This window comes from Fulmarus glacialis, unplaced genomic scaffold (genome assembly GCF_000690835.1).
Source record: "Fulmarus glacialis isolate BGI_N327 unplaced genomic scaffold, ASM69083v1 scaffold19939, whole genome shotgun sequence".
Lineage (NCBI taxonomy): Eukaryota > Metazoa > Chordata > Aves > Procellariiformes > Procellariidae > Fulmarus > Fulmarus glacialis.
The window spans coordinates 26,085-53,609 of NW_009232840.1; the positions used below are offsets into that span (position 1 = coordinate 26,085).

The following is a 27,525-nucleotide window of genomic DNA, read 5'->3' on the forward strand; positions in this document are numbered from 1 at the left end:
ACCAATTAAGTTTATTGTAGAAACCCTTGGAGACATGTTCTGGCCCCAGTCAGGGTAGTGAATTTGGGACCAGTGAACCATTGTGATGTGCAGCTTGTCTTGACAGACTCAGAACAACTTTTGAGCAGAAATATGACAGTATTGTACATGCCAGCCTCAGCAGAACAAGTGCTTGCACAGCAATCCTATTCCTCAAGACCCTCCCCACAACCTCCAGGGGAATAATAGCATATCCAGAGCATTAATCAAGTAGGCATATTGAGTCAGCCCAGAGGCACTCAGGGTAGGCAAAAGCTGGAGTGCCAGGATGCCTTCTGGACACGCTGACTGCCTGGCCCATCAGGCTGAGTTCAGTGAGGCTAACTACTGCTCCCAGCACGTTTCTTCACTCACGGAACAGCCTCAACAACATCTAGACTGAATCTTCATAGAAAGTCTTTGCCATGGCATGTGCCACTTTCACCACCTTCTTCTCCTTGGCATCCAGGCCCATGTTGCTGCGGGCTAGTTTAATCCAATACTGCTCTGTCCTGGACAGATAGTCTGCATGCTTCTCATCAGGCTGAACAGATGGGTGTTGCTCGTCTCCTAGTGCACAATGGGAGGAAGACAGAAAGAGAGGTCACAAACAGCAAATGAAGGCAATCTGCTCTTCCATGTGTCAACCCGGCCAAGACTACTCTTCAGCTCATGTGTTTAAATGTAATAGCCTAAAAACCTATCAGTAACCAATGAAATTTCTCCTCTACCCTGAGAGCAGTGTACTATGAAAACTTTGCTTTTGCTGGAAAACTCACCTGGGTGCCAGTGAGGCCTTCCAGGCTGGCAGCGGAACCAGCAGGTATTGTACTAAAACCCACTTTATATTAGTATGAAGATAACATTCATCTTAATCATTACCTCCCTCATCTTCACTCTCGTCTTCAGAGCTCTCCTCTTCCTCCTCCCCTCCCTCTGCACCTTCCATATCATCATCCTCTTCATCCGATTCTGACTCTTCCAGCCATTCTTGTGCTTCTTTGATGAGAAAGAAAATAGAAGAAATAAATAACAAGCTGTTTCCCACTCCTACACCCAGAACTGTCACGGAGGATGCCAGGGCAAGGTCAGACATATGTACTCCTTAAGAGCCCTGCTGTATTCACTGCCCTTGCAGATCCACCCACTGTACAGGGCCTGATGGGGAGCAGTGGGAAGAGATGAAATAGAGTCAGGAAGAAGTGAACAGCACAGAACAGCTGGGGAAGAAAAGCTGGTTAGTACCGATTGCTGACAAGAGTCAACTCTCCTCCCGAGCACTTCACAGTTCTGTGATCATGAGCAAGACTCCTTCCTTTCTGCCTTTGCCCATTACACACATGCAAACTATGCATGCAGGGGCACCCTCTTTTAATGTCTCTCTACAGTGCTTAGCACATGACCTGGGCTGAATCACTAGGCCACTACCATAAGAGATATGTTGCTCTAAGACAGACCCACAGTTTCTTTCAATAATGAGTAGAAAATCCATCAAATCCATCTTCATTGAGGTCTCTCAGGTAGTGTTTCCTGCAACACTACTGAACTCTCATGTAATGACCATATAGCCAGGAATTCAGGGAACTGAGTTCTATGCCTGCCACATCCCCTGAGCTAGCCTTCCCAGCTTGGGAAGAGCCCAGCAGGGTATTCAGAGTGTCCAACAAACATACTACACATTTAAGGTACAAAGAGATAACCCTAACTAATGCCCACATGCTTTGCAGTATCCAAGACCCTCACTGTCCTGAGACGATGAGGACAGGCAAGACCATACATCCCTGTCCTCTGCTGAGTGGACAAGCATAGCACAGCAGGACTTCCCAGGCCAGAACTTGCCACCAGTGAACAAAGACGCTCTGTTTACACATCTTGGTTTTCAAAGTAGACAGACCAGAGTTCACTCTCTAGGGTGATCGCAAAGCTCTGGACCAGACAGGTTTCTGCAGCGACAGTGACCGTAAGACTCTGCATATCACATACTCCCAAGCTTTTTCCTGTGCCCACGAAAAAACACTACTCAAAAGCTCACCACCACCCCTTGATGAAACTCCATAGTTGTTTGGGGTTTTTTTCCCCCCTAGTGTAGTGTTGCTACACTAAAGGCAGAGAGAGAGATCCCACCATCAGAGCTTACTTGGATCCATCTCCACGAGCACCTTCCATTCTTCCATCTTGTGTAGATCAATGCTGTAGAGGTCACTGAGGGTGAACTGGCGATCGCCCACCTCAAACATTCCCCCATACACATAGAGAACCCCATGCTTCACCACCAACATGGCATTCGAACGTGGGCATGGCTCCACTTGCTGGCCCAAGGCTCTATCTTCCTCCTCCTCCTCCTCCGATTCAGACCTCTCCTCTTCTGCAGGTCCAGAGATTACCTGCTTGATTGTCATGACAGTCCCATCTTCTGCCACCACCTCTTTGACTATTTCCACCGGGCCTTGGGGAGGTTGCTTCTCCATCTCCTCATCTCCAGCACTCTCTGCCTCAGCTTGTCTGCCACGTCTGCGCTTCCTCTTCTCCGATTTTGGTCCCTGTTAACAGGAACAAGGAACAGGAGACTGCACGTGAATTGTGTGCACCTAATAGCACATACAGCAGTTAATACAAATACTATGGATGCTGCTGGGAGGGAGGGGGGAGAATTCAATTATTTTTCACTACAATTGTAAGTCTCAAGTGATAGGTGCAACCTCCCACGCAGCATGAACTTCTACCAGCCATAAAACAAGGAGCAATGAAACACCTAGAGAACCCATGGCATGGAGTTGCTTCCCCTGTTAATGGCAGCATGTGCTGAAGAGACAGAGAACAGCTCTTTTGCTCTCTATCTTGCAGGTGCGTGCAAACACACGCACAGTCCACTAGTCTGTGACAGGATCAAGAGAAAATAACCCACCATTTTGTGAAATCAAAACAATTGCTGGGTGCTAAATTACAGTGCATTACCAGGAAGCACTTCAGGTCTTCCAAGTACTGTATGAAAGGGCTGGAAAACAGTCAGCTAGGAAGGCCGAAGCGAACATCTGAGTGCATGTTTGCCTGTTATTATGTGATTGGCTTCTCCTTTTTGAGAACAAAGCCAGAAACAGTGGGGGTGGAAACAAGGAAGTTCAACACCTCACTTCCCCCTTGAGAGTGGTTCAAACAAAATCAAAGATCTGAGCTGAGGGCCACATTTCTAAAGTTCTTATGAGCCAAGGTTAACATTTCATCTCTTCTAGTAGCTCATCAACACTGCGGAAAAGAGGGAGGTTTTCTGATCCCTATGCAACACAAGATCTTTTCACAGTAGCTTTTACTGAACTATCTCATGTCAGACTTCCACATCTGACCGGGTGCCGGCCTCCAGTAAAACACCGTAACTATGTTTTCATGCTGCTTTGTTTCATTTTGCATTACACAACAACGGGGCACGTGCAGCCTGACTCTTGGAGGAGGGGGATTGCCTCCTGAACCACTCTCGCTTTGTGCCTAACCATCAGGGCTTACAGGCTTCCTCTCTCCCCAGAAGGGTGACAGTCTGCATCACACTGTGGAAGCAAGTCGTGGAGAGCACAAGGAGCTATGTGGCAGGCAATGAGAGGGGCAGCACAAAGTTAGAGAATTCAGTTGGTCTGGTAGCAAAAACCTGCTAAAGTTGCACATCCCCAGCTTCATTTCTACAGCCTCTCCCCATCTTCACCATCAGTGGGTCACAGATCAAAGCAGCAGCCACACCTGGTCGCCCAGCTTCTGGAGCACCCAGAGTCATTAGAAATAAAGGCTTGCTCCACACTGCAAGATAGCTGTGTGAGGCCAAAAAAGGCACAAAGGACATGTGTCAGATGATCACGGAGAATGAACTGAATATATATGTGTTATTTTTAAAATGAAACCTTTAGCTGTCCAGGAAACCAGCGGTTTTTCCCGATATCATAGAAATAAATATCATTGAAGAAGTCCCCTTCAATGCTCTCTTCCTCTTCTTCATCATGCACACCTCCAAACAGAAGGGAGCGGTTATTGGGACCAATTGCCACGGAAAAGCCAGACCTGGGAGTGGGTTTCACTCCAGACGGGTTGAGCCGACTCCATGCCCACTTGTCTGGTAATGGATAAAAGCAAATATAAATATCAGCAAAGAGAATCCTGGTCATTTTCGTATCTTCCAAGGCATTTCAGTACTCCAGCAAGTAACTCAGCGACCCATTTTGGACATTCTCAGGACTGCACAGTGTGCCTTCAACAACAATGTTAATCAGAACCACTTGCACTTCCACTTCAATCACACAGCTAATCCGCACATCCCTTCTACCCTTAGAAAGCCGTTGTGTCTTCAATAAAAGCAAACGTGGAGAGCTATTTTCAGGGTGTGCTTTCTGGGGCAAGGAACCTTCTGAAAGGTATATACACCTTTACAGGAGGGTGGAGTTCAAACAAGGACTATATATAGCCTTCAAGTACCAAGGAAATGTACTCAGTTACCCCATGGAGCCCACCCTACATCAATTCTCTCCACAGGACCCTTCTACTACAGTACCTTATCTGCCACTTGGACCACTGCCTTAACCCCAAGAGTAAGTACAGTTCATTGTAAGGAGACCCAACCACACTTCAAAAAAAAGGCTTAGCAGCGGGAAAAGGCTCGTGGCTCTAAACCCTCCGCTCTCACTCCAATCCTTTTTACTCTGGATTTAGAGCAAATCCCTAAAATGCAGGCTGGGAGAAGCACATGCACTGGCTAGACACTGTGTTTCCAAAAGAACCACAATTTCAATAAGATAAACTATAAATAGGACATAATGCAAGCAGGGTCTGGAATCCAAACAATGTATGTGACCAACCCTCCTCCCCAAATCCCACTTTAAGACAGTCAGTTTAAAGAAATCAATCACAATTTTAACATTTTAGAAATTCAGCTCAAAGAAGATTGTCCCATTCCCTGAGCCAAGGACAAAATGCTCTCTCCTAAGGAAAGTGATGGAATTCCTATTTCTGGGGACATTCACAGATAAAACAACCAACCAACTAAAAAAAACACTCTTGATAATATCCCTGCACTAGGTAATCTAATGAGATCACACCCCAATCTTCTCTCGTAAGAGTCTGTAAGTGAGACACCACTACCAAAGAGAGTTTGTCAAAACAGGAATTTCCAGTGTGGAGAATTCTGAAATCCCAAAGATTCTCTGTCGTGAAACAGAAGAGCGGAAAAAATGTCCCAGAGAACAGGAATTTCAAAATGTTGTTTTAATTCCCTCCCACATACAAACCAAAAAAATCCCTGAAATACCTTTTCTTGTAGTTTTTCCTTAAGCTGCCTGTGCAGGCCAGAGCTTCTCACATAGTTATGCAAGGAGCCTGGAGACCCTCCACTCCATCTCAGACTATTCCAGGACCAACTGGGAGGTGTCAACATGGACGATGCTGTGAGCCAGAAGTGATTCTCTGACAAAAAGTATACCCGAACCTTCCTCCAGAGCTCTGCCAGCTTCTCAACCAGCTCCAATCCCCCAGTGTTTCACTGTGTCAGAGCTACCATTTACCTTAGCTCTGCAATCAAGTCACCTGGAGCTCAGAACCATGACTCCTTACAGCCTTCGGCTAACCAGAAAGCTTTGCTCAGCAAAGCAGACACAGCCTCATCTTTTCAGGCTGTAAAACGGACAGAACTGCTGTGCAGTGTACAGTCTGCTGCAGCAAAAAGCGCCCACTTCCCTTTGCAGAGCGCAGCAGTGAGGAATTCTGCCTGCGTGTGTGATGGCCCATCTTCCTTCTCTAGCACACATAAACAAAAAAGGAGAACGTAATTCCTCCAATATCCCCCTGCAACTGCTGTTTCCTTCACCCTAGTCCCTTTTTAAGCTAGAGTCACAGTACACAAATGCACTTCTGGGAAGAAGAAATATTTAAATGAACTCATCTGCTGTGTTTAGCCCCAAAGAAAACACTGGGGCATGGTGCTTTTCATTAAAAGGGAAATTTTGTTCTAGGCTTGCGGTTTTTTGGTCTGTTATTCAAAGAAAAAGAGAGGATTAGCATTCACAGTCCTGCAGCATCACTTCCAGCATGGCCCTCCTGCAGCAGTAGCTTACCTTCCTCCTTGCCTGCACCTTCAGTCTTCAGCAGGCACATATCTGTATGCAGGGTGCCTTTGTCAACATCCTTCTTAATTCTCTGCAGAGAAGGGAAAGACAGGGATGCTCAGTGAAACAGTTTCAGTGGCCCAAAACATAGGAGGCCCAACTTTTCAAGGCCTAGAAAGTCACCCATGCCAGAATGGCAGTATGTGCCATTCTGAACTCACCACCCCACAGACAAGCCTAATCACAGCCTGAATCTGTACATTCCTGTGCTGAAAACGCAAACACTGTGACTGGACAAGGAGAAGCCACACAGGTAGTCACACTGTGGCTCTGGAGCATCAGGCAGCTCACAACCACAGTGTTCAAACCAGGGCTACTTCCTGCGATGAGCCACAACCAACTTCTGCCTGCGACAATCAGGCAGGGCTCTCCAGGCTGCAACACAGATCCTGGGACTCTTGGGGCCGTATGAAGACTACAGGATGCAGTTTAAGAGCAGAAATTTTGGCACCCAGAGAAGAGAAATAAATTGTCACAAGGGATTAAAACCGATTGTTTTGCGGAAGGAAGGAAGGATGGACAGCACCAAGGAAATGGGAGACCCAAGATCCTGCCTATTACGCTGCCACAGACAGTATCAGGAGCTCTCAAGGGACTAATTTAACATCTGTGCCTCTGCTTCTCTAGCTGTAAAAGAGAGCAGATACCCACTCCACCGAAGTGGCACACGACAACTTTCCACAGGGCTTGCAAGGCCCTCTGGGATTCTGCCCTTGAATGTTGAGCAGAAGTGCAGAGCGTCTGTGCTGTATCATTTGCAAGGCCCAAGTTTAAGTACAGACCTGTGACTAGCACGCAGACTTTCAGTCCCTGCCACTCCCCCATCTCCATCCCACTACAAGAGAAGCAGAGGTGACAGCTCTCTCTCTGCACCACTGCCTGACTGCAGCTGTCATTTTTAGCATTCAGGGCCCCACAGAGCCTTGAGCAACAGTCTTTTTTCTCCTAAACAGAAACAGAACAGAAGCCCCACTTCTACCCCTACTAAAGGCAACAGCAAGACACCAGCAAGAGCAGGATCAAGCTTCAGTTGAGGCAACTAAATGCATCATTTTAAATGTGATTTTCCCTTGCTCCTTTCACTGTAAGCCCCTGTACTCCAGTGCTCATAGCAACATGAAGCATTTGAAAGCAGCACTATGCAACACCACTGTAGGAGCTCTTTTAATAATGTCATTATCCACCCATCCTTCATGCAGAGCTCCTACTTCCTTGTAATTCCCTTCCTCCTGGGGGCTATGGCATTGCTATGCTGTGTAACGGCTTCCAGGATGCAGGTAGTGGATCGCAGCAGAAGCTGGGAGGGTTGGTTCCAGTCCTCAGGAAGATGAGCAGGGCTTGGGAGCACCCGAGAGCACAACAGCAGGGTGCTATCCTGCTCTTGCTACACGTCTGTACCCAACCCTGTGCCTTGCACTTGACAGGTTTTGTTATTGCAGGGTATGCTGTGTTGTTACTGCATGGCCCAGCATCCAATTCGTAGGAACGGTATTCAATTCCTAGAAAGGCAGAAGAGACGAAAGCGTGTTTCAGGCATTGTGCAACAACACTGTAACTTGGATGATGCTGAGAAGCCCTGGGGAAGGCTGATAGTGAAGTGCTGGAGGAAACAATAGAACTCTGCTCGCAGTGCAGCAAAAAGGAAGCTTCGCTTAACTTAACGACCAGGGTCTGCCTGTAGAGCTGTCTTGGGAAATGTGTTAGTTTGGGGCTGTGGCTCACATGTCGTCTTTCTCTCCACATGTACCTAAGCATGCCCATTAGCAGCCTGAAAGACACACACTCTTCAAGACAGGATGTCTATACTGGAGAGATCCTCTTCTGTGCAACCACTTCAATGAAGTCAACAACTGCACGATTCCACCTACTGTCCTTGAGTAACAGAACATCTGGCACACAAGGACAGGAAGCCTGTAGGAACAAGCATCAGTGACAGTCCTGTTTTCTGAATAAGAGGTTATACGGTGATGACTCCTTCAGCTACTGCCAGTTCTCCAGCACATGGAAAACAAGCAAGAAAAGTTTTTGCATTGGTGAGTGGTTCTGAGGCATAGCTAAAGGAGCTCCAGTACTGGAAACATGGTTAGAGGGGCTGGAAGCTGCCCACTTTGAACAGACCCTTGAGAGAGAGCTCTCGGGGCAGGAAGGGAAAGAAACGCCTTCTAGGAAAGATGCTGTTCAGTATCGAGTACACCAATTCACAGCCTGGCGGTGCATGTATTGTGAAATCTACAGCAGTAGCTCTCAAGTTCAAAGGGCTGTGAGTCATTGTGCCAAGCAAGTGCCTTCCTCTGGCAATGTCACACTTCACTGTCTCTGTCACACAGGTCTAGAGCAGCAGAAGTCACCAACGAGCTGCAGGCTGCAGACAGCTGAGATACAGCAGCCTTTTTAGTCTGTCCCTCACCTTAATCAAACACCCTTCCAAGCCTCACCTGAGCAAACAGCTGTCAGGGATGGATGGACAGAGGAGAGGGGGGGGAGAGAGAGATGGGCAGGAGCCTTCACACCTTATAGCACTGAAGTGCACTCCAGTGCCCGCGAAGTGCCTGTCTGCTAACAATAACGGAAATGGTGGTTATTTCCTCTCCAGTCCCATGTAGGCTGCAGTTTGTCCTTAAATGCTAGCCAGATTACACATTCTTATGAGCAGGAGCACAGTAAGATGTGCACTGTCGACACAAAAGGAGGGGAAATAACAAACACTGAGAGAGCAGTTGGCTTCACTATTGTACAAGCTGAGTAGAATAACTGTATTATCTTTCTCCTGAAAACCACACGGCTCCCTGTAGTAAACACGTTGCGTATGCAACATGACAAAGCTTCTTGGGCTGAGAAAACCCCAATGAGGTGGAGTGGGAGTTAGTTATTTGTTGTCAAAGAGATGCCTGTTTTCCCCAACTCACACTGGCTCAAAAGCAGACGCTTCACCAGCGAGCAGTACACCGCTACTGGAGAGATCAATCCCCTTGCACCCAGGACACCCGCTTGTGCTAAGCAAATCGCTCCATCAGTCACAAGAGGCTCCTGTTCCCCCCGCTGTCCTTCTTGCCTTGAAGTTCCAGGTGTTTTGCTTTCAAGTGCAAAACTAGTTAGGATAGCCACAGTCTATTGTTTGCACATACAGGTACCTTAGCAAGTTACAAGAGCTTCACAGGCATTAGCTAAAATAAAACCCCTAGCTCCACTGACAGACAGCAAGATGCCTGTTTATCCCCCTTCAAAGAGCAAGGAAACTGAGGCACGGAGAGCTGTTCTTTAGAAAAAGGGGAATCAGGATTCCCCGTGTATAACCTGCTAAACATGTCTTATAAGAAATCAACAGTGGCAAAATACATCCAATTAGCAGAAGCCCTTAGCAGGCAAAACTGCAGAGGGAACCCCTCCCACCAGACCTTGCAGTTCAGGCAAACACTTCGGCTCTGGCACAAGCAATCTCCCAGCAGAATCCAATTCAGCTTTGCAAAGCTTGCCACTAAAAACAACACCCCAAAACCCAAAAAACCCCACACGCTAGTTGTCTTTGGCATCCAAAAGCCTTGCACACATGTAACGCCAGCCCTCCCATGGCTTGTAGGCTACCTGCAAGGTAGAGCTGCGTTAGCCTCCGACACCTCCTGGCTGCATTCGCTGTGCCAGTGAGGCACAGCGCGCTCACGTTGCCTAGCAATAGAGAGGTCTCATTGCTTTATACAGCCAAAAATGCAGCCTGCTGCAGAAAGCCCCATCCCCAGCATGAGAAACGGGCGAGGACATCTTTAAGATCAGCAGGAGAGCAAGTCTGAGCTCCTCGTGGGATTTTGAGGTACATTTTAGGCAGAGCTGACACCATCCACAACATGCTCTTCTGTAAGGGATCGTAGTAGTTGCCTATATCGTTTCTAGGCTGAAGATAAAACAGATGAACACAGGGACACCATTGTGCTAAGAATCATGCATTTTAAAATACCAGGCATGCTCTTGTCAATTTGTGCACCAACATCTCAAGTTAGTCGCATTCAAGGTTGTAAAGCTCCTTTTTCACCATTTGTGTCCTGGCTGTTCACCACTTGAACAGCAAAATCTAGTGGCTGGCACAGGCAAAGGCATGTCTGGGTACCAAGGTTCTTGTCCTGGCTCTGTCCACAAGTCCTGGAGTGCCTCAGACAAGTCACTTGATCTTTTCTGCCTCTATTTCGCCAGCCATGAAAGAGACTTTCTTATTCAGGTCACATCAAGGGAATTCAGCAACACAGCCTGGACTGACAGGCGTTACTGAAAACTGACCCTCCATGATCAGTTCTGCATGCAAGTCCAGCGAATCAAAGCAGGGACCAAATCTCTCTGCTTCTGCCTTTCCAGCTCACAACGCCTGCTGACCAGACTGAGGATGGGCAGATTGATCACCCGATCAGGGGAACATGCCTGGCTGCAAGCTGATAGTGCTGCTCAGGCTTTATAGAGCCCCAACAGCCAGCTGGGTACAAAGATGCCTACAATTCTACCCATAAGCATGAATCTGCTGGGCTTACATCTCTTTTTGCCCTAGGCAATGTGCATTATACCACACCGCACAGCTATTTTGGTACAGTACTTCAAAGCAGATTTATAAAGGCTAAGGGGACCACAGGATATAATGCATCAGAACAGTCCATCGCAGGAAAGCAGCCTTGCCACATCACAACTCTCCTCCAGCAATGTGACAGCCATATCATGCTGATGCTAAAACAGAGGAGCTATTATGATTTCTACTCCTCTTCTCTCCAAACCAATTCACACCATATACATGCTTGGTAGCAGCTCTGGCCTCAGGAGGCCTCCACACAAATCTGCACCTTTTTTACAGCACATGTGCAACTTAGGTCTGCCTCTTATTAGAAGAGAAGTCTCTACATGACTTGGCGAACGGCACTTTGCTTGGACACTTGCCTGGTTTCATATGCAAAAATGTCTTCATATACCCAAAAATGTCTTCATAGCACTCCTGAATGTAGCATCTGCCTCTCTAATTGGAGACAAGGAATAGGTCTTCTCCTGTGCCTGCCCAGCTCCAATTAAGTATTGTTTCCTCCACTGTCTACCTCTTATTTCTCCCAAGAGTCCCCCAGCCAATGACTCTGGGGGAGTACACAAGCCCAACACACTTTCTTCACTTCAAAGAAAACCCAGAGAGACTCAGCTCCACAGTCAGCTATAAGCAAAGATACAACGAGAGTTAAATAGCCACACATTAATGAAGTTGTGTTTCTCCTAGAGGTGCTAAATCTTGCCGAATTAAATTTTCAGGAGCATGCTAAAGGTTTGTTGCCTTTGCATCTCAAGAAAGCTGCAGAGAAAATTCTATCCAGTATTTTGGTCAGTTTGTAGCTCGGCTGCACCATTCCTGCCTGAAAGTTCACTTGTGCTACAGCATACACAAGCAAAGCCTCTGTTAGGAATGGCACATCAGAGAGAAGCAGACTTAGCTCTCTGTATTACAAAGGAAGTAGATTCATAACAGGACCGGTGGTTTTCATCTAGAAGCTGTTCTCCAAGCTGGAGAGGAACTGTACCCAGCTCTTATCCTTGCTCAGTGCCCTGCATAAAGGCTGAGCGCAGCTTTGCATTCCCCCATCCCTTGTACTTCATTTTCATTAGCTCAGAACAATCCAGAGCAGTGCGACAGAGCCCGCCGTCGTAAAGTGAACTAGAACCAACTGCAAACATGCGTCAACTTTTATATTTCCATGGGGCTCAGTGTGCACTTGAAACCCGGCTGCTTTCAGTAGCCATGAGAGATCCGCATCTAGCATAGCATGCAGGCTCATGCTTCCTTCCCACCCTCAAGAGTGAGGAAACAGGACAGAGAAAGGAAGAGGACAAAGCCCTTTCGTGTAGAAAATGCCTCTGTATTGTTACTGCTATTTAATCAAATGCACATCTGATGAGATAGAGCCCTAAGCGCAGGCCGTGAGGAGGCACAAATGCTTCTAAATATATAGACAGACTATCTTCTCTCCCCTTTCCCTGCTTTTCTTCTTTGTTCATTTATTCACATCAGAAGAACAACACGTCCTCCTCCCCCAGCGATGCACTGCTGGAAGCGATGCCTTTCCACTGAGACAGTAGCAGCAGGATCCGGGTACTCTGTCTGCATTCGCAACATTAAAAGCTTTTGCAGGAGCCTTTTGCTCAATGAAATATTTACTTCCTCCCGCCCAGCATGGAGACCAGGATACTTGGTCAATGAGGACATATGGTCTAAAGGGCTATCCAGTATAAATTACCATGATTAACAAAGCAAGAAGCAGAGCAGAGGAAGCCTGGTGCTCATCAAAAGTCTTCTTTGGCTTATTGAGTTTGCTAACTACTGCTGCTCCCTTAACCCTTTCACTGATGTAAGAAAATACAAGTCTCCTGGCAACTGCTGCTTTTAACCTGCAAGTGCTGGAATAGACGAGTACTACCTGAGAATGCTTTAAGTTGGCAGTAACCATCACTGTTGCCAGAAAATGTCATTTCTCCCAGTTGCTTATTCCTACCTCTGTGGTATCACCTCCTTATATTGGATTAGATTAGCAGGGAAAATACAAAATTAATTTTAACCAAGATAAGCTCCTCGATCAGCCACAATTGTATGAAGAAAAGCACAATCAGAAGACAAGATGCCTCCTTTGGTAGTAGTACTGATTCACAGCAGCCTGAACCACCCTGTGTACGAACAATCCAAGGGCACAACTGCACATTCACTCCAAGGTGGCATAGCCACAGGCTAACATGCACACTCATTACCAGTGTGTTTTTGGACATCTGGCAGCTGCCTGACATGCGGAAACATCGTCAGTCAGAGCAGCAGGCGGTTTATGTGATGAGATCACCAAATCTTGCACTTGAAACAAAGCTTGCAAAACTGAGCAGAGGGAAGTATCAGAATAGAGATCTCAATTTTGTTCTCCCAAGCTCTAAGCCCATTGCGCTCTCCAAGCAGTCTAAACACAGGACTCCACAGCCAACATAGGTCAAGACCATTTAGGCAACCTGAGTTTGTCATATTTTACTTTTCACTTTAGCCCCTTAGTTCTTCCATCAGCTATTCTGCACTGGCTTACCACAAAGTCTCTCCTACCTGTTTGGAGTAGCCTCCATAGATGATTATGCTGCCCTCAGGAGTGGTAGCCATTTGACACCCGGATCTTGGAGCAGGCCCAATCCCTGATGGAGCCAGCTTGCTCCAGGTGAAGGAGTCCAGGTTGAAGGCATACACATCGTTGTAATAGATGTAATCTCTAGGGAGAGCAAATTGGCACACCACAGGTTTCTGTAATGGTCACCATTTAGGACGGGATAAAACAACACTTCAGGAACAGCACCAAGAACCTCTGAAGAGGTGCAACACCTTATTCAACTCCTTGTATTTATGGCTTTTCTCCTTCCATAGCCATAGCAATGTATAGATGATTTGTTCAGGTAAAGGTTACTATTTCAGTGCAACAATTTGCATTTGACAAAGCTCCTTTAAGCAAGACCTCTCTGGGTTCTTTTTTACCTATATCATTCCTTACTACAACAGAGGTTTCAGCAACTCTTTCCAGTTAACACAGTCCAAGGTAACTTAAACCAGAACACAAAAGATCAAAACAGATTAGAGCTATGTCTGTCTGGGGGGGGTGGGAAAAATATACATATGCCCTGTTCTCTTTCTACTAGCCAGCTTACATACTGCTAGTGGAAAATACTCTGCACAGGTTAGACTCCCAAGGACACAGCCAAATCTAGGGTGGGCTTTGCAACTTGCACTGTGCTCCCAGGGACTGCGGTTATGCTGCTTACTGTCTCTGAGACAATATGTAGCTCAGCTCTCTTCACAGTCCCCATGACAGTGTAGCTGTGACCTCACGTACTATGTGAGAGCCTACGGGAGAAGATGTTTCCAGGAAGACAAGGCTCTTTGACAAGATTCAGAGGCCAAAAGTGATGTATTGAGCTTTAGCTACAAGGATGAGTAGCTACTTCAGTGATGAGCTATGTACAATGATTTCTCAAACACTTGAGGACTTTAAATCAAGATCACTTGTCTTTCTAAGGTAAAAGTCTAGTTCAGTAACAGTACTGCTGAGGATAATCCTTCCATTAAAGCCCAGCTTTCTGTTACTGGTGAAATTCTGTTGTCTTTTTTACAGAGGATTCAGTACCACCAGCCATCCTGCAGTCACCCACCTTGCGCTCTCATGGAAACCTCCGAAGATGATCAGCTGTCTTTTGCAAGCAACCATTCGATGCCCACTTCGTCCAGAGGGACCTCCTGATGCCCTGAAATGCAGAGAAATTCCACTTATCAGCAAAGTTCCCTTTCCTGTTAGTGTATCAGTCCATTTTTATTGACATCATTGGCAGCTGGGCTGGTTGAGTTCAGCTTGTCTTCTCCTGGAATGGTAAACCATGGAGAACTTTGTTGCCTTAATATGTATGTATGCTTTTCCCCAGAACAGTATGCGTGCTCTTCCTGTAACTCTTGGTATTTGCAACTCAGGCATTTTGCAGTAACAATTTTATTCCTAGTGATAAGCCATCTAGTCTCTAACAGCACCCAAAGTCTTGAAGTCTTTTCTGCTATGACTCAGGAGCTAATTTTTCAGGAGAGTTTAATGAATAGCAGTTAACTCCCGCAACTGCAAGAAAGGCACTCCAGACAGAGATATTTTCTCCAAGCACCAAGTAAGAGCCAGAGACTGGCTCTGACATCCACTCTCCTTCAATATCTTAGGAAATCATGTACCTGCACTGTCTTCGCTCATCTACCTGCAGTTAGGATACAATATCAAACTAGGGAGAAGACTTTGTAAATTACTTAGATTTCCTCAAGAATAAAGGCATTGCAGCAAAACAAGTCATCATTATTATCTTACAGATTAAAAAGCAGCTACACATCACTGTTCTGCTCTTTCAAGCCTTCCCGACCTTTCAGTTAAATGTGTCACTTCCATTTCCAGGAACAAGCAACAACACCCCATCTGTCACATCCAAAAGCTTCACGCGAAGCCAGGCAGCTGGCAACGACATTCCTGAGAGGCCATGAAGATGCACCTTCCTTCATGTTCACCCACAGACTGAGCATCATATGAGAGAGAACAAAAACAACTTCAGGAACTCTCAAAGAAAAGGCAACTTTAGGCCAAACTGCAGAGAAAACAGGGTTTTGCTTTGTGTGTTCTCTGCCCCCATGGATTAATCTATCACATTTTCACTCTCACTGAGGAGTCTCCCAAAGTGCACACAGTTAGCACCACTGAACTCAGCAAGACTTCTCAAATAGGCAATGTTAACACGTGTTAAGTGGTTGCAGAATTGGGGCCTAAATAAATAAGAAACCTGCTCACCGCTGAAAACAACAGCAAAACCTAAATCCACAACCCTACTGCTACGCTCTAACTGGCAGCAGGTAGCTGTAACGAGCGGTGATAGATTTCTGTGGAAAGAGAAAATGAGGGCCCTTATTCATCATCAAAAATGACAATCTCACACCAGTCATAATGAAAAACTCCAAGCAGAACAGCAGCGTTTGGGTAAGACTGAATTAATACTGATTGCTTGGACTTTTTATTCTAACAGAGAGTAGGGTTTTCTAGGTATTTACTGGATTTTTAAATATCACCCTGCAGAATAGCACCTCTAGTATTAATTTCATCAAGATCTGAAATCATTATTTTCTCTTCTGTAACAAAGCTCCCACTTTATTTTTCCAAAGGATGGCACCTTTTAAAATCTTTTTTTTTTTTTGAAGGAAAGAAGGAATTAAAAATGAACATTAACCATAAAATCCTGTTCTCAGAGAATATCTTCTGCCTTGCTTCTCAAACAGGCTTCCTCCAAGTCAAAAATCAATTCTGAACAATAAAAAGTTTATTCATTGATGTGTGTGTTTCAATAAACAAGTTCCCACAAGTGTACAATTAACTCAAAGTCACAAACAAAAACATCCAGTCTGGGGCCTGATCTGAATTCAGAGAAGTCTCACTGGCACCAGCACCACTTGCTATCAATCACAAGGCTGTTCTCCCCTTTCTTTAGACTAGATATACAAGCTACAAGAATAGATGCTGAAACACGGTGCCAGGAGGCCTCACCCTTCACAGTATTGTATCATCTCAGCTTCCTTGGCCTTAGCGTTAACACATTGCAGGAATCAGCTATAAAAGAAAGTTTTGACGCCCTCCTAAGCTTGCAACAACTGCTCTTAGAAAGTATTTTTATATAGAGCTATTCATACAGCCAAGGTCCTTTGGCCCCAGTCTCCAAACACAACACTGGAAAAACCAAATGGCATAGTAAACGTAACTGGCAGTAACGTATAACCATGCTGCCACTCCAGAAGGCACTTGCTGCAAGCTTGAAGACTTGTTCCCCAAATGCAAACTGTCTCCTTTTACCTGTATCATTGCTCATGGTCCAAAACAAGCATTTTGGAAATGGTTTCACAGACTTTATGATTAATACTCTACTTCATGGGGTTGACACCAGAAAGCAGACATGTGGGAGGGAGCTGTAAATTCTCCAGACATTTTTTAAAAATAGATTAAAAGATAAGTCTGGATAAGGACTGGCTTTACACATGTACAGCATGAGTCTGATCAAAACTGCTCTATAAGGAATTTGCTTTTGCTTGTGGAGTTACTCTGGGACTTACAGTAACGTAACAGACCTGAATTCAGCCCCCAGATTCAAGAATTAAAGACTTACAAGTCACAGTGGCTACAGACTGCATAAGTGAGTTACCTTTTCATTTATTCCTTCATCCAGAGGATGCTCAGATGAATCTCAGAACCTTTGCATAATAATATAAATGGTGATGCATAGAACATCCCATCAAAGGGGCACTTCAGGACAAAGCACTTTTATCCTCCAGTACTCAAGGCGGCTGAAGCCCAGGACTTCAGTGTTCAGTTTTACATCTTACACTTGTGAATGCAAACAAACATTCTGTTCAATGGCACACACAGGTAGTGTACCCATGTGTTTGTATACTCAGTTAGTAAGTATACAACTGAATACACAATTGCCACAAGGCACAAAATCCTTAAATCAAATCCTTTGCAAAGTCAACCAACAGTCGTATATTTGGATCCTGATCTACCAAACAAGCTCACAAGGCTCACTTCTGGGCTGACAGAGGAAGTCTACTCAATGGTACACCAAAATACCCTCCATTTCTTTAAGCACCAATGCACCTCTCTACCCTGTGTTGCAGGACTTGGTATTTCCGGTGACAGACAGCACATGAGCAAGAAGAGCCGTCAATCAGAAACAAACCTATGCTGAAAGGCATCCTGCATTGCAGTGACTGCTCCAGTTCTCTCTGTAAACAGCGTTAAACATACGCTTGTGAAACGCTACCCTGAAATATTTATAACATCATCTCACAAAACTGTTCTGGGAAGTATCATTAATGTTCCAGTGTTAAAGGGAAGGGAGCTGTACAGGCTCAAAAGCAAGACAAAGAACTACACAGAGGAGGAATCTGCCAGTTCCCAAGCACAACCCTGAAGTGTGATGCTCCCTGTCTCTCTTTGAGGAAGTGCACTGAGCCACACAGAGCTGAATAAGAATGTTCTCTCTAGGAAGGAATAAGGCAATTAGGTTAAAATACTGCTTAGCTCTAGGGCAGAGTACAAACAGGTCATGCACTGAGGCAACCTTGTGCATCACACACATAAGGTGGTTCCAATAAGTCAAAGTCAGTTGCTGGCAAGTCTTCTAATGGGTTGGGATTTGTTGTGTTTGGACCATCTTTGTGCATGCAAGATGCAAGTAAATATAGCTAAATATTACTAAATATAGCAATTTTTAACTGCCAAGCAGACTGGCACCACTGTGCTGTGCTAGGAGATAATGGAGATCCACCTCCCCAGCAGCCTTTGCAGACACAGCACAAGGATGAGTTATTCACAGGGAAGAGTTATTCAAGGTTTTCTCTTCAGAAAACCAAGATGGTCTGCAGCATGAACTGTAGGCCAGGAAGGACAACATAATTGTCTGAAATCTAAGCTGTGGGACTGGAATAACTACATTTCCTAGAACTGAAAGTTCAGATCACAGCAGGTCATCTTAGCTCTTCCATCCACATAAGCCAATACATTCAAACCCACCTGAGATGGGGCACATATGATTCTTCCCATGTGGAACAGATACAGAAACTTTGTCTCTCTTGTCCAGACATTTCTTAATGAATAATTATGTTACTCTATTATTTGCACTAAAATGACATCTTCCAAACCCAGCTGAGTTTACTCCATACCAGTCTCTACTCCAAATGTCTATCACCAGGCTTTTATTCAGATAACACTGCTACCACATTGGACACATGGAATTATTGCTTGGCCTGCTATGTGAAGGCTTGTTGTACCAGGGCTGGTGTCCCACCATGACCCAACAAAGCCTACACAATCTGCCCCCTCCATTTAGTCTTCCCAAACATGTTCAGTCTCCCTATACCACTAGCCCCCAAACTGATCCCCACTGTCACCAGTCAACCCAGCTGGTTAACGGCAATCCAAAATAAGCAAGTGCTTGACTTCAGACAGATGTGAGAAACCCATGTGGAAAAATGACAGCAGCAATGGGGTTCCCTGGCAAGAAAAGCAAAATGCTGAAGGAAGTGAAATGCAGCACGTGTTATGATCACAGTTTTAAAAGAAGTAGGAAAAAAATCCCTCGTACAACTCAACAATCATCTCTGACCTTTCCTCTTCCCCTTTCCAAGCAGACTGTAATCAAGATGCCATATGGAAAAGCAAAGAGGCAGCAGAAACTTGATTTTCACGCTCACTCAGGTTAGCATTAAAACAAAGACATCCCCTCCCAGCCTCCTCCGCCAGATGCCTCATAAATGCAGCTCTTGGAGCTCTGCCCAAGGATGGGAGGAGATGCACTTTGTTTTATTCAAACACTGGGACCAGGGCACAGGCGTTTTCAAAATTCCAGCAAGGCTGAAAGACAGACGTCCACCCAAACACATCAGGAAGCTCAAATGGAGTAGATCCTGCATGGGGCAGGGAGAGAGGAAAGATCATCTCTCCAGGGCACTTCCACCCATATAATTTATGATGCTCACTTATAAAATGTCTACCCTTTTATCTACTAAGAAACAACGAAGTATCAATGTCTCCAAATGCATCCTCCCACTGTGGCATGGCAGCCAAGGTGACATGCGACAACCAGCACCTGGGGATGGAGGGTAGCTCGGGGCGGCTTGAAGAGCATGGTACCTAGAACTTGCTCCCTAGGCAGGACTAGGAACTCACCTTGCCAAACTGGCTCCCTCCTCGCTAACTGTAACAACGCATCACAACAGAATCTCTTGCCATGGTTTTAGTCCACCTGGGGCCTGGGACTGCTGAGGGCTTACTGCAATTCGCAGCACACACAAACTTCATGCTCAGCTCCAGGGAGGGAACAGGTGCTTTTGCAGTGTAAGTTACACTCAGCATCCCCAAGGCTGCTCTCCCACACAGGATAAGATGCAGAATGAGTAGAGCCTCGTAACCACCTCATTTCCTCTTCCCAGGCAGGTCAGGTACTGCAGCATTTGATTTGGGAGTGGAAAACCCTAAATCAGCTCTACAGCAACGCATCTGCAAACCCACAAGAGAACAATTTGCGCCATCAGTGGTGGAGCTAACGAAGCCTCATCTGGGTTCTCCGATGGCTCACAAAAAACAATCTCCCGCCCTCGCTCTCCCTGCAGCTGGGTATTAACACTGCTCTCCGGTGAGGATTTTTTCAACCAAGAGTTTGGTTGAAATGTCAACCCTTTCTCTCAGCAGGGACTCTATGGCGAGCAACACTTCCTCCCCCCGATCTGCTTACTTGAAACCGGTAGGGACCGTAACGCATTTGAGTTCATCCCCTTTATTTGGCTGAGATTGAGCAAGGGATTCAGAAGTTATTTTGGGGGAGCTGGGAGGGGTACAGTCACAGTCATTACGTCAGCTTCTGCCTAACAATAGGCTGATCAGCCTGCACAGTGACAGGTCCTTTTAATCCTTGCACCTCTTAAAGAGCCCTCCATCATTTTGCAGGGTTTCTCTCACCCCGACTTCTCAGAGACACGCAGGGCTCACTAGAGTGAACCTGGCTTCCTGTAACGTGACAAATTACAGCTGTTATTAGATTAATATTGCCAGGTCTGGAGCCAAGAACCATACTGATGGACAGGAACCAGCCACTTATGAATTGAACAGTTTTCCCTCAGTCTCCCAGAGCTACTCAAAAGGACGATCCCTGGATTCTCGCAGAGCAGTCGGCTGCTGGGATCCTGTGCTGTGAAGTGTCCTTCTAACCCAGCCTGTTTTGGACTCCTTGGGATTTTTGCCCTTTGGCCCTATATGTGCCCCTGCACCTTCCACGCCAGAATCTCTTCAGTCTACATTAACATTAACAAAATTAAACCTCCAAATTTCCCCCTTGTCAGGCAATATCTGTGCTCCCATTCTACAGGGAGGGGGAAAAAGGCAGACAGGCGCAATGACTCACTGTGTGGCCTCAGGCATATGCCAAGGCAGAGCCAGGGAATCCATCTCTGCACAACTCAGTCCTAAATCACCTTCTCAATTACTGTGCAAGAAGAGACAGACAGAGACAACAGGCACCCGCACTCGGTAAGTGGGGTGAAAAGTGATCAACCTAGGCAGATTTAGGGTTTCCCACCTGAAGGAAGGACATGGAGTTCATAACCGGGAGCTCGACAGGTCAAACACCAGACGAGCAAGTGTTCAAAAGCTGCTGCTTTCCCCAATGCCACCTAAAGGGTCAGCTGCACGGGAGTTCCAGCCCACCCAAAGCTATGCTCTGACTAATCCCATGGTCAAGACAATCCCGAAGTCCAAGAGAAAGTCTATGTCAAAGTCAGAACCAAAGCCACATCACCCGCCTCTCAGTCCACTGGATGACCCACTAGACCTCCTCTTCTCTCATGCTAATATAAACATGAACAGCAAAACTGAGAAGCCAAAGGTTAAGGAAGGAAACATTAGCAGAGGACTTTAGGCCAGATCCACAGAAGATATTTAGACACCTTAACTCCTGTTAAAAACTACCAGGGCTTTTGGCACTTTGATGGGTCTGAATTATTGGCTTGTTTATCCCAAGAAATCTTGATGCAACAAATGCCAGTTATCAGGAGTTGGCTCTGTGGATAGATACAAGCTGTCTTGTCAAGCAACGGCAAAATTGAGCGTGATCCTTGTACTGATCTTGTACAGCCCACCCAGGAGGAGTCCAGGCAGATGGAGCAACAAGTACTGTTTTGAAGTTGGACTTCTACACCTGCCATGGTTAGGAGGACAGAGTGCTGTTCATGATACTCTTTACTTCAGTTAAGTAACACCCAAGCACACCCATGCTCCAAAAATCATGTATTAAACAAAATAGCTTTGGCCTCAATAGACCTGGAATACATCTCTCGTTTCCACATCTTTCTGGAAGCTGTCCTCTCTACCATTTCTAGGATGGGCACCTCTGTACTCAAGGGAGAGATAAGTGGACAGCAGAGAAATCACAGCACTATACCAGGAATCAAACTCGGATCATGCTGGCACAGTTCCTCATGAGGTCAACATCATTGACTTCAGAACACATCACTTACTTGATCTGCTCCCAGGTCTTGGTAGCCAAATGCAGGACCCAGAGATCCTTGTAATGATAGAATTGTTCCCCGCTGGGAGATGCAAACTCCCCGCCAAATACCCACAGCTGCCCGCCGGCTGTGGGCACCACTGCCGCCTGCCAGGAAAAGAAGGAGGAGCTGGATCAGACAAGGGTTCAGAAACCAGAGACAGGAGAACTTTATCAGTCAAATGTGCAGCTGCCTCCAAATACCAAAGAGCAGACAAGTGGCAGTGGCCACTGCTGCCTTGCTTGGCTTCCCCTTCTCTGAGGCTGAAGGAAGGGGAATTTAAATGCAAGTTACTCATTGTTTAGCACACCTTCCCTATAGCGAAGGAAAGTCAGCCAAGGAGCTGGGCTCTTCCCACCTCCTAGCATCGTGAGTTCCAGGTATCCATCTCTGCACAGCTCAGTCCTAAACCACCCTCTCAATTACTGTGCAAGAAGAGACAGACAGAGACAACAGGCACCCGCACTCTGTAAGTGGGGCGAAAAGTGATCAACCTAGGCAGATTTAGGGCTTCCCACCTGAAGGAAGGACATGGAGTTCATAACCGGGAGCTCGACAGGTCAAACAGCAGACGAGCAAGTGTTCAAAAGCTGCTGCCAAAAGCTGCTGCTTTCCCCCAACGACACCTCGAGGGTCAGCTGCACGGGAGTCCAGCCCACCCAAAGCTGTGCTCTGACTAATCCCATGGTCAAGACAATCCCCAAAGTCCAAGTTCTACAAATTCAAAGTTCCCTGGGAAGCATCTCGGGATTTAGTTTAATGACAACTGTTCACATCTCTCTGTTCACCAAAAGGAAACCTCTCCACAGCTAAGGCTCAGCAACATTTCACCCATCCTTCAGTTATATAAATAGCACCCTGCAGAAGGCACACTGGGGCTGATGAACTCTGAGCCATGGGAGGAACAGGGGCACTTCCTACCTCCAAGACACATCTAACATCCCAGCACCGGTCAGGCAGAGTAATTCAGGGAAAAGTACTTTGCAAAAAGGCCATTAACAGTGCACAATCGCCCTTTGCAATTTTTGTAGATTATAAAACAACAAATAGTAAAGAAGCCAAGCTGCAGCACAAGTCCAAACCTGACGCTTCCCAAGACCTGAAAAGCATTACTGCTCCCTCTGAAGAAAAAAAACCCCCAAACACAGAAGGAAATGCGCAGCATTTGGACAAGAGGGGACTGTTAATGCTTTGATTAGGGCAAGTGGCAGAAAGGAGAGTATCAAAGGGGTTTTTTTTAATTTTTTTTGCGCACAGCAGCACCAAAACACTGTTGCGATGCAAGCTGACAGTTAAAAGCAAGGAAAAGAAGAGCAAGACTCTACTTCATTAAAATTATCTGCGTCAGGACTAGAGAAGAAGGAAGAAATCCCAAAAAGGAAACTATGTGACTGCAAATTTCTTCCTTGACCAGGACCTCTTGGGTTGTTTACACTATAAACAAATTCTTCCACACGTGTTTTTTTCCAATGTACCCATCACAGATCAACATTGGGATAACGATCTCTTTCTTCAGAAGGGCTTCACTACCTGCCTATCTTTCCCAGCAAAGAAGATTTTTTAGCATCAAACACATGACCATGCCCTGACATAAACCAGCCTATACATGCAACGATTAAACACATGAGAAAATATGGGGTGTGTTTGCAAGCAGGATTTGTGGGAACATGAAGCTACCTAAACAAAGGGGATACATGCCTGATTTTCATGGGTATCTAGTGCTTAAAAGCTTAAGGAGAAGGTATATGCAACAGCCTGCTCATACTTGTGTGTGACCTTTTGAAGAGCTGGCTCGAAATTCGTTACATAGCCAAACCTTTTCCTTAAACAACTGGCAACACCCATCTATAGCTATTCTCACCTCAGCTCTGTTGAACTGATGTAATGAAGCCAGTGTAACTCAAACAGAGGATTGTGCGTCAGAGACCAGAGATGAAAAATAAGACTGAAAACATGCACATACAAACCCATGGACACGCTTCTGTTTACCTTTGAGCTAATGTAGAATATGCATTAAAAATAAAGTCACAAAGAACACAACAAACCAGTCAATTAATGAGGCTGAACTGTCTCCTGTGCGACTATAATTAATTATCAGACAGAAAACATATTGTTGAAGCAGGACTACTCAGATAGGTTTTCTCATTTTATTTTTGTTGTAATCCAGTTGCAGCTCCCTGATGCACAGCCTGCCTGCTCAGCTCAGATTCAGCTGCTAGACAGCCACCTGCTGGCTACCAACACCCGAACAAACACCTCTCAACTCCACACCCACAAAGCAACCTCCTCTTCACCTAGGGAAACCAGTGTTTGAATTTATGGTCTCCTTGTGGAATTTGGCCTCTGAAATCAAGTTCTATTTTAAGCACCACAAGGTAGCCCAAAAATCAAGTCAGAACCTTTCAATTCAAGAAAGGACACACAGCTCAGAGCAAGACTGGCATTTAGGCGTAGCATAACGAGGGTATATGAACCTAACCAGGGTATTGGATCTTACCAGGAAGCTCTAAAGAGCTTTGGCCATGGGTAGGAAAATAACATTCGCATCCTGTATGGCAGCTTTTGAAATGTACCAGTCACCCAGCCACTTGCTGCGACAGGTAAGATAATCTATCAGACAGCTGGCGAGGGCCAAAGACCTGCAAAAAATACAAGTCTTTGGTCCAGTTTCTAATGTGCAGATGTTCACATAAAGCAAACAAACCCAAATCCTTCATCATCACAACCAGCCAGTGACCTTAATGATACTGGCACCAGAGAGGTGAATTCTAGGGGAGTGTCATGATATCCCAGAGAAAATTCACACAACTTTGTCTATTGCCTTTGCAGACAAAAGAAAAACAGCCCACGGGGGGCGGGGGGGGGGAACTCACAACCCAAAGGCAGGCACCACACGGTCAGTGCTAGCGGTTGTGTTGTACAGTTGGGACGCTTGGCAAAGCCCAACTGCTACATGCGAACAGGGATACCTTACAGTAATGGGTCTTTCACATTGCTTGAGTGGCAGTATCTGTAACGCCCATAGATGTAAGCCTGTGGGCATTAAGGAAATAATCATGCACAGCAACTCTGCCATTCATAGCACTTTGGTCAAATACAAAATTATACCCCAACCAGCATTTTGAAAATTCAGTGCCATCTTGGGATTATGGATGGTTGAGCTGGTCCCTACACAATGCAGCAAAGAGAGCTCATCTTCAAAAGAAGAGTCTCCCCCATGAGTCCTGCTTGAGTCCTGCCGACCCAACAGATACAACCCCATATCTTCATTCCACACTTAACATTTCCAGAGGCCACCCAGTGATCAGAGAGCACAAGCACCTTGGACAGGCCCCCTCAGCAGAAGAGGTGAAGTGACACCATTGGCAGCCCATTACAAGGAGAATGAAGAGAAACCAGAAACCCTCAGGGAGGAAAAAAAAAAAAATCATCAACTCCTATCCATCTTTAGTGCAGCGTTAAAACAATTCCAACCGCTGCTCTGGCACCCAGTACTTTACCTGGTGAGCACATCGTCTTGGTGGTGGGTTGGGGATCTCTACTTTAGACCAGCTGTTCTTCCGGATGTTGTAAACATACAGTTCGTTATACAGGTAAGTCTGTCAGAGAGGAAGAGAAAACGCACATCACCACAGCTCTCCATAGGACAGGGTCAGTCTGTCCAAGCACAGGCACCCCTGAGGGTTATCTGTGAGTTTGGGGGAAAAGAAGCACAGCACCAGCTTTGCAAAGCAACAGCTCACCTGCCTCATCAGGCAGGGAAGGAGGACAACAGCCTCCTCCACTAGACTGGGAGTCAGCAACTTTTTCAGAGTGATCCACTGGACTGGACTGTTCTTCCCCAAACCCTTGGTTAAGCCTGTGATAGCTTGAGATATGAGGACTTAAGAAGTTGGAGCTTAACACCAATGTGGAGGTTGAAGTTGCCCAAACTGCTGCTCAACTCCAGAGATAGGAACAGCTTAAGGTAGTGAAGCAAGCAGAATTAGTTTAGCATATCATATTGGGTGATCCTAAGGCAGCCAAATATCATTGGCAGGCTTGAGTTTTCAAGCTACAATATGTACAACTCCTTAGGGTTATAAAGACCAGTTTGTCTCCAGGAGCACAATAAACACTTGCAACTTGCAAAAATTCAGTAACAAGAGTGCCCACTTGCAAATATGTGCTACTATACACATCTTCAAGGCAGGCAATGCCTTGCCAGCAGCAAAACTGCAGAAGTATCTTGTTTTGAAAGATGGAAGGTAAAGATTCTTCAATAGTTATCAAAAATGAGGGGCAGATATGGCTACAATTAAGTCTGGAGAAATTATGAAGCCCTGAAATATTGATGCTGAGACAATCACTCTGACTCCTTAATGGGTTCTAGCATGTCTCCTTCCTGCCAACTGTTCAGGCAGTATCACGGCAGAATTAAAAAGCTATTTTGCTCCCATTCAGGGACAAATACATATTTTATGACTGCTGCCTTGAATTTCACTTCAAATGAGACTCATGCAAATTACAGTAAAATGCAGGGAGAGGGTAGAATAAAGAAGAAAAAATTGAAGTATACATTACTTTTTGGCCATTGAAATATTCACCTCCAAAAAGGATCAATTCATCTTTCTCAGGGTGAGCGGAGAGAGAGCCGTTCAGCCTGCAAAACAAAGAGGGATGGCCAAAACAGTAGATGCGTAAGAGTCTTGTAAAACTCAGCTCGCAGATTTTAACTCAGCCAGCGTTAATACCTCTGCCCTCTAGCCACAAAGGTCTCTCCATCATCTGCCAAATTACTAGGCTGTGATATTCACCCCAGGGCTAAAAACTTCTCAAAGAAATTAACTTCTTAAAAACTTCCAGCAAGATTAATTTGACACTGTCTGGAATCTTCTCCTATTTTAGAAGCACACGTTACACTGTCATTTAACACGCCTTTTGACGTGAGCTCTTGAATTTTAATGCTGGTGTGTCAAGAACAAAAATTAGTTTTATGGGGGCACATAACTATGGGTAGAACTGGGCTACCTCATATCAACTTATCTGCGTCATTATTCTGCAGTCACCACTGATCATTGCTCATCTACATACCACCAAAGTGTTTTGCACCACGCGGAGACAGATCCCTACCACTCTCAAGGAGGAACTAACTGACCACTGTAACACCCCTGTGAGATTAACAGTGGTGTACTGACCTGTCCCACTACACAGAGAGGAAAACAGATATCACAGAGAAAGGCATTTACTTAACAAGCCACAGGAAACAGAAATACAGAACCTAGAAGCATGTGAACCCCAAGCTATACTTGATGAAGTGTCTTGTAGCTCACGACACATCCTTTTGCCTCTTAAGTCCTTTCAGCTTTCTAGTCCAAATCCAAATCTTCCTCTTAACTTTTCTTTTTCCTCAAAGCCCTGTAATCTAATGCTGCTTTGCCTCCTTCGTGCTGATGGGATGATTAAAAAGCAGATTTTAAGACCAAAAAAAAAGCTTTTCATCCCTTTTTTAACCAGGGATTCAACATACCAGATATTTTATAACTCCAGATATCAGCTATACCAGATATTATGCCTTCCACTCTCAGGAAATAACTTTACATAAATAAATTTCATTAAAAGCACCATCAACCACTTTATAAGTGATAGCCAAAGCCTCATACAAATCTCTTACCTGGGTGAGGGGGGTGGGCAGGATGACTCAATTACTTGGGTCTTTTTAGCATCTAAATTCTGGAATTCTGCTATCAGGGCTTCAAGATCCTC

At 45.6% G+C, this 27,525-nt stretch overlaps 1 protein-coding gene across 1 annotated transcript; it reads right to left on the reverse strand.

The window, feature by feature from the left end:
* Positions 1-27,525, reverse strand: KLHDC4 (kelch domain containing 4; the record flags this gene model as incomplete). Its single annotated transcript, XM_009585111.1, has 11 exons — positions 1-588; positions 901-1,017; positions 2,156-2,558; positions 3,903-4,111; positions 6,102-6,183; positions 13,237-13,396; positions 14,328-14,420; positions 21,751-21,887; positions 25,281-25,379; positions 26,344-26,422; positions 27,434-27,525. Coding segments are annotated over 11 exons (1,647 nt in total), but the record flags the coding sequence as incomplete, so codon positions are not given.